The sequence below is a fragment of the Gallus gallus genome, chromosome 21 (assembly GCF_016699485.2).
Source record: "Gallus gallus isolate bGalGal1 chromosome 21, bGalGal1.mat.broiler.GRCg7b, whole genome shotgun sequence".
Classification (NCBI taxonomy): Eukaryota; Metazoa; Chordata; class Aves; order Galliformes; family Phasianidae; genus Gallus; species Gallus gallus.
In genome coordinates this window covers 511,085-527,891 of record NC_052552.1, presented here as the reverse complement: position 1 = coordinate 527,891, position 16,807 = coordinate 511,085, and the positions used below count along the sequence as shown (strand labels likewise).

The following is a 16,807-nucleotide window of genomic DNA, read 5'->3' as shown; positions in this document are numbered from 1 at the left end:
GATGCGCCGCGCCGCGCCGTCCCGACAGCGCCCCCCTGCGGCCCGGAGGGGCAGAGCGGGGTGCCCAACTACTGCGCCTGCGCGCGGGGCCGCGTGCCGGTCGGGCCGTGTGCGCAGGCGCGGGCAGGCCCCGCCCCGGGAGCCGTGAAGTGCGGCGCGCGGCGGCGGGCGCGGATCCCGCGGTGAGTGCTCGGCCCGGTGCCCGCCGGGCGCCTCTCCCCTCGCGGTTTCCTCGTGCCCCGCAGTTCGGTCTCCGCTCTGGGGCGCGCCGTCGGGGCGGGAGCGGCGCTCCGGGGCCCGGCACGGCGCCGTCCGAGCGCTCCGCCAGCGGCCGCGGGCTGACGGGGCGCGGCGTCCGTTCTCGCCGCGGCGGGGCCGGGCCGTGACTCGAGCGCCGAGGGGAAGCGGCGGAGCGGCTCGGCGGTGCGGCAGCCGTTGGGACGGAGCGGAGAGCGGCGAACGGAGCGCCGACTGCCGTCTGTCAGCCGCGTGCAGCGGCGCGTCCCGCGGCCGGGCGCTGCGTTCCGCGGGGAGGGGAGCGGCGCCGCTCCGTGCGGAGCTGTGCGGTCCCGCAGCGCTTCTGTGCTCGGAGAGGAGCGCCGGGACGGCCTCTCGTTGGCCCCGCTGTGCTCTGACGGGGAGCTGAGCCTGGCCTCCCTTCCCGAAGTTCAGCTAAGCCGGTTTGAATCTCCCCGTCCGTCCTGCTGGGCGGCGGGAAGCCGCTCCGTCCCTCCCGTAAGCTCAGCGGGGAGCCGCACGGAGGTGGCTCTGCGTCCCTCAGCTCGTCCAGTGGGCGCCCGCCTGTTGGGCTCGTTTCTCCCACGTGGATTCAAAGGCTGCTCCGGTTCTGGGGCTGTGAATTGCCACAGTCCGTGTCGGGAGGGTTCGGGTCCTGTCCGTGCTGCGCTGCTTTGGGTGCCTTGTGGGAATCGCGTGGCTGGTAGGGATGGCAATGGCAGTGTGACTGGGAATCCTTGTCCTTACTGGGCCAACCTGACGTGTTCCTGAACGCCACAGCTGCCAGCTCTGCCACTGCTCTGCACGCATCACAGATATGCAGGGGAGTTTTCTGGGAACAGTCCGCAGATGTCACATTTTGGCAGGGAAATATAGGAAGAGAGAAATAAGACTTCAGTGAGCTAAATATGAACTGTGCTTTCCAAGCACCCGGAGGCATCTCTTTAAAACATTGAACTACGATGGAGGAAAAATAGCTTTTGTAGCAAAAGGTTACAGAAGTTACTTTGGAAGGGGGAAAGGTATTTATTGAGCTTTTCTGAGTTGCCAAGTTCTGGCTCTGGGTACACAGTGTCTCTTGCCCATGCTGCTCTGTGCAGGTTCCTGGCAGTGCCCAGGAAGGCATTGTGGTGCTATGTGGGGTGCACGTTTTGTGATGAGAGCTGTGGATGCCAAGAGATGCGGGGTTTAGCAGCCCCTGTGCTCTCAGATGGCTGCAGCTTCTGCTCCAAGGTGCTTGGCGTGCTGTGAGCAGCCTTACTGGTTTCTTGCCTCATCCAAAGGTCACAACCAAAGGGCACCTTTCTCCCTCACACAGAACCACTCTGGTGCCTTTTTAGACCGGACATTCAAATTAAAGGAACTCTCATTATTTTTTTTCCCTAAGCTGTAATGTCTTTGTTTCTTTTCTGCTTATAAAGTATGTGCTCTGTCCAGATCCTGCCCTTAGAAAGGGATGACACTGAGTGTAGTGGCAGTGCGAAGTCACAGCCTGAAGCAGTGATGGAGCACCTGGTGGGAAGGCAGGGCTAACCCAGGGGAGCTCAGGTGCATGCAGTGTAGCTGAGTGATGAAGGGATGGGGCCAGGATTACCCCTTCCCATCCCTCATTTGAGGGTTGGCAGTGGAGGTGTGGGTATCTCTTGCTGGAGATCCCTGCATGCCTGAGTCCTTTCTAAGGTAAGCAGCTCTTTTCCTTCATTACTGCATTTGGGCTTGTTCTCGTTTGCTGTAGCCAAAGACTTTGCCACCCTGCTATTATCATAGTACTTTCCATCCTATTATAGTATTACACTGAGCATCTCTGTTCTTAGCTTGAAGTGCAGTGTTCCCAAAGTAGGGTCAGGTGTTGGTGGGCTCAGTGATGCCCATCTTCCTGTGTCTGGTGAGGGTGGCCGGTGCATGCGGGGCCTTGTTTGGCAGGTTTTCTTGGTTGCTACAATCACATGGTCATCCCTGGAAATCTGTCCCCACACAGTGTTTGTGCTGATATTAACCCGGGGTCTAGCTCAGATCAGTGGAAGGAAAAAGCAGAAGATGCCATAAATTTAGCTGAGCTTGTCAAAGCTGCCAAATTACCACCTGATGAAGTTCCTACCCCCTTATGATTATGGCCATCAGCTGGAGAGGAAATGTATGCCAATGGGGCTTTCAAGCAGCAGAGCCAGGGCTCAACTTAGTTAGACTTTAATGTAGTGTCATCTGGGGGCTCTTTGGTTTCAGTGAAAGGCGAAGCTGTGATCTGAGTTATTTCTTCAGAAGCAAACAAACACAAAACAAAGCATCCCAAGGTCTAGAACAGCATGCTGCCCCTCTCTTACAGCTAGATTAACGGTGACTGCTGTATTTTAGTAGAGGTCTTCCGTGGTCCAATTTGTTAGTATTAGGAGTCCATAGAGATAATGTCTTTTCACATATAAAAGATGCTATTGATTTTCTGTTACTGTTGTCCTGAAATGTGCCCAGTGTGTCTATGGAGCAGTGACAATTCTCCATCACTAGCTTTATGGGAAAAGAATGGTTATTGAATCTCTTCCCATAAAATATAATCTCTTTCTCTCTTCCAGAATTTGCCAACCCCTATGGGAGTTCCTCACGTTATCTCTTTGAGAAAATTGATTTTTTTGTCTCCTCTTTGTACAATTGTCTAGTTTTATTTTTAATTTGGCTCGTGTGATTTGAAACGGAGGCTTCCCTAACGCTGTGTGTTTTCTCAGTGCTGTATTCATTCTGTTTCTTATAGATTAACACTTTCAGAATGCTATAAAATAAAATAAAGCCATTTGCTTGGCACAAACCTCTCTTGTTGCTGGGAGTTCTTTACTCTGGGTGAGTCATTGTCCTGCTCCTTCTTTCCAGATGTGTCTGGGGGTACTGACTGCTTTTCAGCTGCTTACAGGTAAATTTGGGGTAAGTTTCTAACATCAGCACGGGCTGATGAGAGGATTTCGGATGAATGGCGTTAGTGGAGAACACAACTTGCAGTCCCGTCTGCTCAAGGAACATTGGTCTTCAAACTCAATTAGTGACAAAGATGCTGTCAAAGTTGTCCTTTGCTCTGTGTAGCAGATGACTGACTATGGGACTTTTTCCTTTCAGGAAGGAAACGGCAACATGAATTCGTAGATGATGAGTAGGATGCCAAAGCCAGAGATGACAGTGCTCTTGAAGAAATGCTGGGTAGAACAAAAAGGTAAAAGAAACAGCTAATTGAGTGCATTTTGGAGCCTGCAGGACTTGTGTTACCTTCCCCCATGAGGCAAATGACATCCCCTCAAACTGCAGCTGAGTTTTCAGAGTTCCCTCCTCCTCCATTCTGCATGAAGTTTTAGTGGCACCTCTCACTCTTGACCTACATTTTCTGTGCCAGGTTTTCCCCACAGCTCTGTTGTTCTATACCTACAAGCTCCCACCACCCTTACACCTGTGCCCTTGCATGTATGTTCTTGCAGACCCAGTGACTGTCTCATCCCACCCTGCAGGTGACACTGTCAAATGACTGTAGTACTCATCCTAGGTTGTCTGCTGCAGTGTTTTGTGATGAGAACAAAAACGAAATGAGATTAACTTGACCAGTTAGTTTGCATTCAGTGCTGTTGTCCTCAGGTGACGGTGCAGTAATTGGCTGTCCTGACTTCTGACCTAAGCCTGGGCAGACACATATGGTTAACACATTTCGAATGTCGTGCAAACAAGTTGCCCACACAAAGAGTGAATTACTTGCTGCTATTCTGATTGTTTTTGCTGCATTTTGTGTTCATATTGTTGAGATGCCCCCAAGGAATCACTTATTGGTGCCTTCATTCTGAGAAGTTACAACTGAGGCATGATATTCCACTTAGGGACTTTGGGAAGCAGATTTAATCACACCTGCGCAGAGCCATGCTGTAAGGCCTTGGTTATATTCCACCAATAGCAGCAGAAGTGGTGGAAGGAACTGGCAGGGAGCAAGAGAATCTTCATTAGTAGGAAATATATAGGAATGACTTAAAGAAACCATGTTCCACTAGTAGCTCTGTGTTTTGAGCTGTGTTCATAGCTGGAAGTAGGAGCCTGTATTCCCTACCAGCTCTCCCATCTCCAAAGTGAGTCTCCACCTTACCACTAGCAGAACAGCTGTATGAGAAGTTAATTTCTACTGTGCCGATGAAAATAGCAAATGGGCTCAATATTGTTTATTTTTACCTCAATTTAGTAGAAATACTTTCCCATTTTTGTCAATAAGTAGCTCTGGGTGCTATAGGATGTGCTGAAGTCCATGTTACTTTTGGGCAGCATGATGTCACGGGAGGAACAACAGCTGCTTCAGCTCCTCTAGTGCAGTGTAGTAGTTTGCCCTATGCCATTTGGGAAATGTAACCTATGCTTGAAATACCATATAAACAATTTCATTTGAAATACATATTTTTTTATGGTTATAAGTTGTATAAGCTATCATATGGTTAATGTGTACAATGATCTAGTTCTTAATCTAATAACACTGGAGTTGAGAATTTGGGTGTTCTTAAGATATGAATGAGCTAATTCCTGTTGTTGTCATTCCATACTTTGGTAGTTCTGATTGTTTTTTCCTTTTTCTGCATATGTGAATGTTAAGACTGTTGGTATGTTGTTCAGCTGTTTGTATAAACTGTGATGTAAATCTGTTGTGTGTTTTGAGGTATGAAATCCTTCACCGTTAATCTGTAATGCTTAAATGGAGTGTGGTCACTGCTGGCATGTTCTGTGTCTGTGCTGTTGTGCTGCTTTCCCAGGGCTCTGACTTCTGGCTGCTCTCTGTTCCAGCCTCTGAATCCGGCACCACAGCAGTCTGAGGCAAAGGGAAAGCAGGGAATGGGGAGTTGTTTTTCAGTATTTGCTGTGCTTCTGACAAAGAGCACTGTGTACAGGGACTTTTACTATTGATGCCATTAGACATTAGGTCAAGGGAATGCTTGGTGCTGTTGCTTTAAGGTGGCTAGTAGCCACTAGCTGTGTTCAGCATCATCTCTGCCAGCTCTGGCATTGCTGCATGTGCTGTCAACTCAGCAGTGGCTGGGAAGCTCAGATAGGACCAGATTTGGCATCAGAATAATCGCTTCTACAGGCGTTGTGCTTTGGATGTTGCCAGCTCCTCACTTCTGCTGTTTTCCAGCATGTGGTGTATTATATGACCCTGAGGACGGGCAGTTGCCTACCAGGGTAGCCTATAGATTTTAGTTTGTTTTTCTTTCCTCCATCTTGTTAGTATTTGGGTTTGCAATTGCAGGGGAGCACTGGGAGATATGTCTTCTATTTTGCTTACTCTCCTGCTCGCTGGGGCTGGTGACAGCAGTGGGAGATCACCCAGGTGGCACGGTTTGATAGAGGTGCTGAAGGAAGATGCTTATCTGAGAGAGAACTGCATCCAGGAGTTCAGGGTTGCATACCTCCCCTCACCACTTGTGAGCACGCAAGACAAGAATGTGAATCGCTTACATACTTGGATCTTAAAGTTCACTATCATTACTCTTCCCTAAGTGGTTTGTCAGACAATCTCTGCCATTGCATTTGAAGATCTCACCCTCAATGTCAAAGACAGGATGGTTGGAGGAGGAGCAGATAGAATACTTCCATCTTTGGAGTATTCAGTTTGGCTTAGAATATTTCATGGGCTTGTCAATTTCAAAATTTAGATTTTTTTTGTAAATTACTGAGTATTAATAATCTGCAACACAATTTGTCTACTTCCAACTGCATTCATCCTAACTAAGGATACTTTTCTTTTAGAATAAAAGTGGGTAACTGACTGTCAGAAAGCAGAGGTGTAGCAGAAATGCTACAGAAGCAGTAATGGAGCACCTGGTGGGAAGGCAGGGCCAGCCCAGGGGAGCTCAGGTGCATGCAATGTATTTGAGTAGCTGAAAGGGGTGGAGCAGGGATACACCCCTTCCCAGCCCTCGTTTAAGGGTTGGCAGTGGAGGTGAGAACATCTCTTGCTGGAGATCCCTGTGTTCCTGAGGCCTTCTGAAGGTGAGCAGCTTTTTTCCTTTGTTTCTGCATCCATGGCTGCTGCACATGGGCTTATCCTCACTTGCTGCAGCCCAGGACTCTGCTACCCCTCTGTCACTGCTGTTTTCCCTCACATTATAGAGTTACAAAGGGAGTGGATAATTTCTGTTTGTTTGTTCTGACACATAACACAGGATTTCCTATAGTAGATGGTGGGTACATACCCCTCATGCACTACTTGCTTTACAGGGTTGGTGTGGCTAATGACTTGTGTGTAATAGTCCAGTAGATAAGAGCTTTTGTAGAGGTAATGCATGAGCAAGAAAACTTTAAGAACAAATGATGATCTAGGACATATTTCTTCAAATGCCATTGCACCAGTTATTCCTGGTGAGGGATGAAGAGCGTTCTCAGCATTTCTTAATCACCATTGCCTGTAGAAAACATACCTCTAATGGGAATACCTGCATGGCCTGAATGAAACAGAATGAGAATCTGAATAGCAGTCTGTGGAGAAAAACTGTGATTCAGCCTTGTACAATGGCTCCACGAATCTAGTTCAGTAAGGACAGAGTTTCAGTGTGCTGTGTTTTCTCACAGAAGTGAGCACTTTGGGATTAATTAAATGTTTTTTTGGTCTGTACTGCAGTGTAACCTTTCTTTTGCTCCTTTTAGGGCTCACACCATGTAAAAAGTCAAATATGCTGCCTGCCTGGCTCCAGGGCAAAGGTTTGGGGTAAAATTATGTATGTTCATGAGATCAGAGGGATGAGACATTTGTCATTGCAAAGCATGGCCTGCAAGACAGGCAGAGCTCAAGCACAGCAAGTGCTGTCCAGCTGTAGCTGTGAAGGAAGGAGAATGCTCATGTGTCCATCTCAGGCAGTCCTGAGGGCTGCAGTGGTGCAGTGGATGAGCAGTGCTGTGTGGGGTGCTTCCTGCAGCCTTCTGCTTCATGTGCTTTGCTTAGATTGTTTCCAAGTAGCCACTGTGTGCTGGCAGTTCTGCCTTTGTGCTGTGTGTGTAAAACACAGTTGTTTGGATTGTGATGGATTCTTGAGGTTAGGTGTAGAATTTGGTCCCCCAGATTTTGACCCTACCTGTAAGGGTTTAGTGCTGAATTCACCACAAGTAAATGCAGCCCTTGGACTATGCTTAAATTCATAAGCAAACCTAGCAGGTCCACACCTGAACTGTGCTCTTCAGGCTCGTGGTCCAGGTGACCCCCTGTTTTCATTAATGCTACACTAATTACTGTGATTAAAATCTGTTCACTTTTTTGCTTTTTTGTTCACTTTTTTGATTTTCATCAGTCTATTATTGCACAGAAATTGATTTCTAGTTAGTATCATCTTTTCTTATTTTCCTGCTTTTTCTTTAAAGCAAGGAGAGGTGTTATAAAATTGTGGAATGCTAGGGCACAGGTTGTACTGCTTAATCAGAGACGGAAGGGGAAAGATGTCATTCCAAGAATAAAAGCTAATTCTAATATTAATGGTTCTATTACCAGATTAAAAAGGAAGTAATGTTATGCATAGTCCTTTTCTCGAGGAGCACTTGTTAATTTTGAATCTGTCCCCTTTCTAAGGAGTCAGTGGAAGTTGCTTTAAAGCTCATTCTGCAGTACCTACAGGTGGTTGGTAGCATCCAATCCTCGGGTGGTGCTGTAGTATTGCTTGGGGTTGGTACTGTCACTGCAATGACAATGAGAAAGTTGTGGTCAATTGGAGCAAGCTGTGAGATGTGCACGGCAGGCTTTTCACAGAGGTAAGCAGGGTAAAGAGAAGGCCATGGACATCATGTAAATAGTGGAGGTCATGAGGTTATACTAATGTGTGTTTTTGGAGCATACAGTGCGTTATTTCACTTACAAATAGTCCTTTAGAGACAAATGTTAAATACAGACTGACTGTCAAAAAAAGATCCTGCACATCACTTAGCACTGATAAGGTTCATAAACTTCATGAGGTTTTTTCCATTTTGTAGTTCAGTAAAAAGCACTGTGTGTAGGGATATCCTGTCCTTACAGTGCTGCAGTGCTGACAGGTTTGCATTCCTGGTTTTCCCTTCATGCTGTCTTGAGCTGAAATTCTTTGTATGTAACACGGGATTCTATAAATAATTGGCTTGCCTGTCTTGGCAAACCAAGTCAGTGGCAAACTATTGTTGAATAGTAGGGTTCTTCTTTACTCCTTTACATCTTAATCTTCACTCCGCTACAGACGGTGTGGGGATGGATTTACTCCACTCCAGGTAAAAAAACAGTATTACTTTCCTTGGAGGAGAAAGCCGAGGTGAAAACAGAACTCACAATGAAACCATCCAAGTAAAAGCTAGCATGTGTGCATAATGTGTATACATTTCACATTCTGTGAACTCTCGTGGATCATATGTGAAAGAATTGCTTTAATGATAAAGGCAAGATTTAGGCAAATCCAGAAAGAAAACCCTGCTCTGTAGGCAAAATTGAGGAAATTCTGAAGGCAGTGGTTTGTGTTCTTGAAACTGCTGCTGTCCTTAATGGCAGAGGGAGGTTTTGTGCCATAAGGTTCCAGTCAGGCACCCAAGAGATACCTGAATAGCTGTGCTGTCAAAGCACCACTGTAAGCAGGCCTCAGTTGATTCTGGTTTGTGATACTGGAATTGTACTTCCATTTGGCTTACCTATTCATAAATAAATGTTTATTATAAGGGAAGTTCCTTCTCATTGTGAATTTATAGCATGACAGGATCCCAGTCTTGGCTGAGTCCCTTAAAGAAATGAGACAATGATTTTAATGATAATGGTTCTTATCTGAAAACCTTGAGAGTTTTCTTGTTTCTTAATTGACATTTCTGTGTTAGAAAAGTTGAGTTGGAAGAAGATGAAACCTACGGTGATCATCAAATCCATCTCGCTTACCACTTTGGCTCTACTAGGAAGACACAGCCTATTACCAGGGGCATTATTTTCGTATGTGCAGAATAAATAGCAGCAGACTGTGAATGAAGCCTTGGTTTGACAACTCCAGGGCCGAGGCTGGGCAGTGCTGTCATGGAAGCTCCTCAGGAGCAGGCTGACTCAGTTAGATTTGACTTTCTGGATTTCAGTTGCTGAATCCATGTGGCTTCGAACATCTTCTGCCTCTCCACCACTGTCATCAGTTTTCTCTTCAGTTCTTTTTGTTTGTCACCTTCCATTACTCATTCTTCTGTTTTCAGTGCCTGAGGCTGACATTTTCATACCTTGGTGACTAAAGTTTGGCTCCTAAATCCATTTTTATTCAGTTAATACAGACAGCAGTCCAATTTCAGAGGAGTTAAGTATCCTGGAAAAAGTATTTATTTAAGGGTAGGAACAGAAATTTAGTAGTATACCTTCAGGGATTTGGGCTTTAAACATACTTTCCCACTGTATTTGCTTCAACTGTTGCAAGAGATCTGATACCAAACTAACCTGGAGATTACGGCATCTTGAACGTGGTGAAGAGAAAGCAACAATTGCAGAACATGCCCTTTCCCCCTAGTAATGCTGTACTGGCTGAAGGATTTACTCTTAGTTCTTGCTTCTTAGGCAATAGAAGCAGTTCTGCAGATGACAGGGTTCTGCATGCAGGGGTAGAAACGTTCTCAGGCGGTAGCAGCCAGCACATACAGCTTGTTTCAGGGTGACAGCTTTGAAATAAGTAAAATTTATTCTTGGGTGTACCTTATTGAAAGCTACCCTAAAATTAGGAATGAAGCCACCGTGGACGGCAGTCACATTACCTCCTTAAACTAAATAATTTGATTGTCTTATTACAACAGAATGCAAAGAGAAACGTCCTGAATATAGCGTAGGAAATTGTCTTTACTAAATCTAGCCCAGCATTTATGAGCGTTGTATATATTATTAGATTTCCCCAGAATTACATAAATGGGGGAAAAATGTTAATATAAGTTGACTACCAGAGTAAATCACTGCTTAATTATTTTTTTTTCTGGCTAAAATTAGAATTTGATATAATGGTCAATAGATGTTTTCTTTAATTTTTGAATCGTGTCTAATGGCTTGTCCAGAAGAACTGGAGAAAGTTGCAGCAGAATTGAAAAAATAAATTATCTGAAGTTTATGGTGACTTTCTGGTAAATCCCCTTAGTTGGAAGCTTTAATTTACCTCATATTTCAGGGTTTTTTTTCCTCCTCTATCTGGCTTATGAGTGTATATTACAGCAAAACAGTAATTTTCTTCATGCTACCGGGGTGCTTAGAGCAGCTGTAGTGCACCAACGTGAAGGCAGTCTGCCCCAATCCAGAGGAGAAATGAAGCCCTGAGGACTGCCCCAGAAGGAGCCCTGGGCCCGCAGCAGTGCGCCGCAGGGCAGCGCGTGGCAGGCATTGTGCCCTGCTGTTGTGACCCCAGCAAAGCTGTCAGGTTGACACCTGTGGATGTCACTTCTGAAGGTGTTTGAAGTCGTACCAGGATAAATGGGGCTCAGGTCTAGCAAACTGCCCCACTGGCCGTGTGTTTTTCCCCAGACTCAGTGCCAGGAACAAAGCATTTGTGCTGTTGGTTTTGGTTAGACAGGTGATACCCTGCTTAGTGCCGAGGCTGCTGGCTGAAATATCTGCAGAACCTTTACAGGGCTTTGCCCAGCAAAAACATCTTCTGTCCAAGGTCTGTTACAAAGGTTCAGGCTCCTGAGCTGTGCTTCAATTCAGTCTTGTATAAATTCCTTCTAGTCTGCAGAGCTCTACTTGGGATTATTTGAATATAATTTGTATTTGAGAGAAATAAATGGGCTCAGAATTGCAGTAGGAATGAGAGGAGAATGTGTGCAAACCCCAGAGCCTGGAAATGGACTGACTCCCTGCTAAGGTGGTGTGCAGTTCCATCCAGCACAAGTGTGGTCTGGTGCTTTTAGTTCTTGGAAATCTATATTCTTCTCCAGCTTCCATGCTACACTTTGGGCAAATGATTTGGAAGGCAGAGTCTTAAATAGAGTACACATCTGTGGATGACCTTTCTGAAGAAATGCTTGTTTGGGGATATTTACCTCGTTTTGATGAACTGGAGAACTGGCAATTATGCTTCACAAATACAGTGAAGTAGCATTGGGTTTATGCATATATGTTGACTTGGTTGAATTTTGTGGTTTTTTTTCCCTAGAAAAAACAGCTTTTGATTCTGTAGGTAGAGCGAGGAAAGGGCAAAAACATTTACTTTCTGTCATTGTGAAGGTTTTAAAATGTCTCTATTTACACAGATTCTTACAGGGTTTTTTTTATTGCACGAACACTTGGCATTCCTTGCTTCTAAATCATGGAGTAACTGTGCAAACGATTCAAAAGAAATGGGGTTCCAACATTGTCATTATAGTTATTAAAACCGTCTGAATTGTTTTCGTTTTCGATGCTTGCCATAGCAACTGTGAATGTATAATTTGCTGAATATCCATAACAGAACATTTGAATATATTCCTTACAGTTTGACTTCTGCAGATAACTGTGCATGCCAAATTATCAATTAACCGAGCCAGACCCACACCTGTTCTGAAATGACAATGAATGTTTTTTTCAGGAACTTCTTGGTGTTTTACCTCCCTCTTAAACAAAAACAATCAATCAGAATAGTAGGAGCTTTTATCAGTATGCCATTAAAAATTATTCTTGCTCCAAACTGCAGAACTGCTGGCACATCTGTGTTCCTGTTGCTTACCAGCTGGAGGTAGCTGTGTGTTTGTGCCTATAGATGACCTTCAGATTACCCTGTACCATACATACGAGAGTCTTTTGTGGGTCAGTACCTCAATGTTTCAATAGTGTTTAATCCATAACTTCAAATAGTAAGGAGCTGGGAATCTTTAAAGGTACCAGCAGTACTTAAATTGAGGTGCTTCTTATTTACTGTGCAAGGAATGGCATGAAAATATTTGGGACTGGTATGTCTGAAAAAGCCATGTTCAAAGTGCATCTAATGTTACGTAGATCATGTTTTTGAAATCCCTTACGTGCTACTGTTAAAATCACATAGTTTCAGATATAAAAGATTCAATTTATTAGGCTTTTTTCCCTCCTGGTGTAGAAGCTTACATTAAGAAAGAGAAACTAGTGCTTTAGCCCCTATATAACAGTTGTACATCATTTCTGGAACCACTTGAAAATGCCTCACTCATCTTTATCCAGATAAGTTCCCACTGTTGTTGCAGACCAGGAAGGATCTAGAAAGCCAGACAGCGTTCTCAGAGATGTTTCACAGAGCCCCAGGGTAGGTCACAGTATTCTCTGGAAGTTGAGCTGTTTTGAATTAGTTGAAGTGGAAGTTCCTTCTTCCCCCAACTTGCAATGCTGAGGGGAGGCAGCTGGTGTCCTGAACAACCTTGTCAATCAGGCCACATGGACCTCATTACTCTAATGAGGCACTGAAGCACATAAGGAACTACTTTAGCTTTGAAGAGAAGGAAGACCTGGACATTCTTGAGCACATGTGTAGCTGATTTTGCATTTAATTATGTTTCTGGGTGATCTCAAGGTCTAACCCCATGTGGAGTACCTTATGGTTATTTGTTCTTGGGTCTGTAAGTGAACAGTGCAGTGGGGCTGTGGCTGAAGGAGCTGTTTGTGCTGCCCTCCCAGAAAGCAACTGGAAGCCTGTTGGTGGCAACAGCTGTGATGCAGGCTCTGGGGGTGCCCCGGGTTCTGTTGTGTGTTTCAGCCACAAGCACTGCCATCAGCAAAACCGAATCCGAATAGCGCCATCGTTGTTGTGGGCAGCAAAGGGGGATCTGTTCAGCTAAGAGAGGTATTAGCTCTACTTTTCTCCCATCTCTTTTTTGTTAGGTAATCTTGCCTGATTATCCAAGTGGAAGCAGCTCTTGCCCCTTGTGCACACCGGTCTGCAGGGTATCTCGAACACCTGAAGGAAAGCCATTATAGTTGATCCCACTGATGCATTAATATTTGTGTACATTTCTCACAGGGACTATACTGGATCAGCTGTAGGACTGTCAGCAGTCCCTGCTGTCCTGAAGCCTGTGTAGCAATGTGCCTTTCACGCTCCATAAGATTAACAGTTGCTGAAAATAGGAAAAAGGAATTTTCTTTTCTTCTGTCTTAGAAGAGACCCATCCTACCATACTCATCCTTTGCCTTGGCTCGGGAATGGCTTCAGACCTTAACGAAAGCAGAAAGTCAACAGGTCTTTTTAAAGAAGTTCCATTCTCGTGAGAATCGAAGGGAAAATCTCCTTTTTGAGCGTTCAGTCACATCAAAGGAAACAACCGTTTCAATCTTCATTTGCATTGTGCAGGCATTAGATGTGGTCCAGTTACACTGAGCTCTGCTTGAGAAGGCAGAAGTGGCAGCACTCGTCAGGCTTTGACGAGATGGAGAGAAAACTCAGCCAGGCAAATAATACATCACTCTTCCGAGGCACTTTCCATTTTTAAAAGGACAGAACAATTTACTTTGTTTCTTGGGAGACTCTTTACAGCAAAAGCTCCTTGACATCCAATTCTAGGAAGGCGGACTGAGCATTGATCTCCTGGCCATTATGTTCCTGAAGGGAGGCTTGCAGTGAGCTCAGGCCTGCCGCTGGACCGTGGCTTTGTTCCCAGTGCTCGGAGGCAGCAGATCTCAGCTCTGTGGGGATCCCCCGGCCCCAAAGGGAAGCAGAAGGCTGAGCTGAACAACCGCTGTGTATTACTGCGGGAGTTGCACAGCAGCCTCACGGTGCATCCTGCTGGGCTGCAGCCAATGGGCCGGGGCAGCACCCGAGCGCTGCTGCATGGCAGTGCATTGCAGTTACGGCCGTTTGCTTTCTGCTCGTGTCTGTAAGCCACAGAACGGGGTGTTACCTTTACATTCCATGGCAGCGATCTGGAGGGGGAGCAGTGCTGTCATATGAGTTCAGGAGCACAAACTGGACAGTATGCATGGAGGCAGAGGGCAGGCAGTGAGGGGCCACGTGCAGCTGTATGCCATCCCCATCTCTGCTCCCCGCCGCCCATTCCTGCCTGCTCTGCACTTCTTACCTCTCCCGATCTCCCTTCCACCCAAAAAGCCCCCTGATTCCCGCAGGCCTCGCGCTGGGGGAGGTTTCATTTGCGTCCTAAGTAAACTTTTCAGCTTTTAGTTTAATATCAAGACAGTCTCTTACTAATTGTTTTGAATTGCTGAGCACGCAGCAGCCCGCCTGGGAAGGGGAAGGAGCGGAACGGGGCAGGTGGAGGCGGAGCTGCGGTGCGGTGCTCGGCACGGTGCCGCCCTCCGGTACCGCCGGGCCGGCGGTGCGGTGGGGCCGAGCGCGGGTGGGCGGAGCCGCGAAACTTCGCCGCTCACACGGACGGCGAGCGGGAGTGCGGGGCGGGGGGGGGGGGGGGTTCCGCCGCTCGGCCCGCCGTCCCCGCGCGGGAGGGCCGCGACCCCCGGCCGGGCGGGGATTGGCGGCGGGGCGGCACCGCGCGCCAATCGCCGCCTTTGTTTGGGGTTGCGGGCGCGGGGCGTGCTCCCGCCGGGCCGCCGGCAGCCAATGGGCGGGGCGGGAACCGCGGCACGGCTCCGCCCCTCCCACCGCCCCATTGGCGCCGCGCGCTGTCGCTCCGCCGGCGGCCGTTCCTCGTTGGCTGCCGCCGCCGGCGGCGCCGTGCGTCAGCGGCAGAGTCCCTCTCCGTGCGCGTCGCGATTGGCTCCGGCCGCCGTCGCTCGCGCGAAGCCGCTTCCCGAGTGGCCGCCGCGGCCGTCAGTGCGGCGCCGCGTCCCGCCCGCACGTCCTCCCGGCGCGGCCGCTGAGTGGCTGCGGCGCGTGTCACTGTGGCGCCGCCGGGCGCCTATTGGCGGGCGCTGCCGTCCGTCGCGCCCAGCCCCTCCGGCCGCCCGCCCCCGGCCCGCCGCGATTGGTCGCCGCGGGTGTCAGTGCGGCGGCTCACCCAATGGGCGGCGCGGGGTGTGCGCCGTGCGCGCGGGGTGCCCGGCCCGGCGGCGGCGGCGGCGGCGGCAGCGGGAGGAGGCGGCGCGCGCCTGGGTCCCGGTCGCGAGGAGGCGGAGGAGGATGTGGCGCGCGGAGGGGAAATGGCTGCCGAAAACAAGCCGGAAGGTGAGCGCCGCCCGAAGCGCCCCGCGCCGCGCCGCCGCCGGGCCTCCGCGCCGCCCCCCGCGCTGCCCCCGCCGCGGGGCGGCGGCACCCGGGGCCGAAGCGCGAAGTTCGGTGGCGGCGGAGGGCGCCCCCACGGGGCCGGGGCGGCGGCGGCGGCGGCCATGTGCGGCGGGCGGGCGGGCAGGCCGCGTGCGGCGGGCCCCGCGGTCGGGCCGGGCCGGGCACGCCTCCCGCCGCCCGCCGGCACGTGCCCCCGCCGCCAACATGGAGGCCGCGCCCGCCCGCCCCGCGCCGCCGCCGCCCGGGGTCACGGCGCCACGCGCGGCCCCGCGCCCTCCGCCGGGCCGGGCCGGGCCTGCCCGCAACGCCGCCGCGCGCCGTGCCCGCCGCCGCACGTGCCCCGCGGGCGCGCGCCGGTGACGAGCCGGGCGGTTCGGCCTCCGCGGCGGCGGCGGCGGCGGCGGCGGCGACGGGCGGGCAGGGGCGGAGCGGCGCGGCTCCCGGAGCGCACGGCCAGCAGGCCCCGGGCCGGCCCGCGGCGGCGCGCGGAGGTGAGTGCGGGCGGTACCGGGGCCGCGACGTCGTCCGCCCCGACCCCGCAGCGCCGCAGCGCCCAACTCGGCCGAAAGTTGGCGGCGGCGCCGGGAGCGGGGCCGAGCGCGGCGCCCGCGAGGGGGTAGCGATGCTCCGCCGGTGCCCGGCGCGGCGCTCCGGGCGGGCGGGCGGCGCTCGGCGTCGAGGCGGGCCGGGCGGTGGCCTTCGTCCCGGGCCGTGTTCGCGCCGGGCTCCAGCGGAGCGGGGCCGCCTCCGGCGCTCGTGGAGGGCGGCGGAGTTCGTCCCGGTCCGCTCCCGGCTCCCCGATCCCAGCGGTTGCCCCGGCGGGGCTCGGGCCGGGCGGGAGGGGGCGCCCCGCGGCGGCGGGACCGCGGTGACCCCGGGGGCGGCGGGCGGCCGAGCGGGAGGGCCTCGGGGCCTCCATGTTACAGGGAGGGGTGCTTCGCCTCCCGCACCGCTGCCGTTGCGTAACCGCCGTTGGATCCGTGTGCTTCGTTCCTCCTGAACGGATCTGCCGCCGGCTGTGCCCCGCGAGCACTGCGAGCTGCCGGCACGGCGCTCCCTGCAGCCCCGCCGCTGGGGGTGCGCTCCTTATCCCGGCCTCGGAACGCATTGGCAGCTCCTGAAGCCCTTCTTGGGATAAGAGTTACGGCTGCGCCTCCTTAGGATTTTTTGTTCAAACTGTTTTGGGGGATTTTATGCTTCCCTGCGGTGGAGCTGCGGCTGTTTGCAGCCCTGCCACCTTCGCTTTGCTTTTTGCCCCCTCCTCGTCCCGCGTGGTGAAGCCTCAGTGCTGTACAGAAAGCTAAATGTGAAGTAGTGGCGGTGATTATGAGAGTGTCGTCGGCTTCATCTTTTATTCATCCCTTTGATGCTCCCAAATTCATTAGTTCCATCTTTCCTGTGGTCTGGAAAATGCTGGGCTTCGTTCTTCCCTCATTTGCGTTGATGTGAATGATAACTCCACTGAAGTAGTAAAATGCCAGCTGGTC

General features: G+C 50.5%; 1 protein-coding gene across 14 annotated transcripts in view; it reads left to right on the top strand.

Moving 5' to 3' along the window:
- The first annotated feature begins 132 nt into the window (after positions 1–132).
- The window catches only part of CAMTA1 (calmodulin binding transcription activator 1), a 224,029-nt gene continuing 207,354 nt past the window's right edge, over positions 133–16,807 (top strand). For 12 of the 14 annotated variants that reach the window (XM_040651225.2, XM_040651217.2, XM_040651223.2 and 9 more), the window contains exons 1-2: positions 133–182; positions 3,337–3,430. In XM_040651225.2, coding sequence (XP_040507159.1) covers positions 3,364–3,430 — 67 coding nt within the window. In that variant the 5' untranslated portion in view covers positions 133–182; positions 3,337–3,363. Of the gene's footprint in view, positions 183–3,336; positions 3,431–13,006; positions 15,261–16,807 lie in introns of those variants that run through there. The other 2 variants (XM_046903189.1, XM_025142703.3) reach the window with 2 other exon arrangements.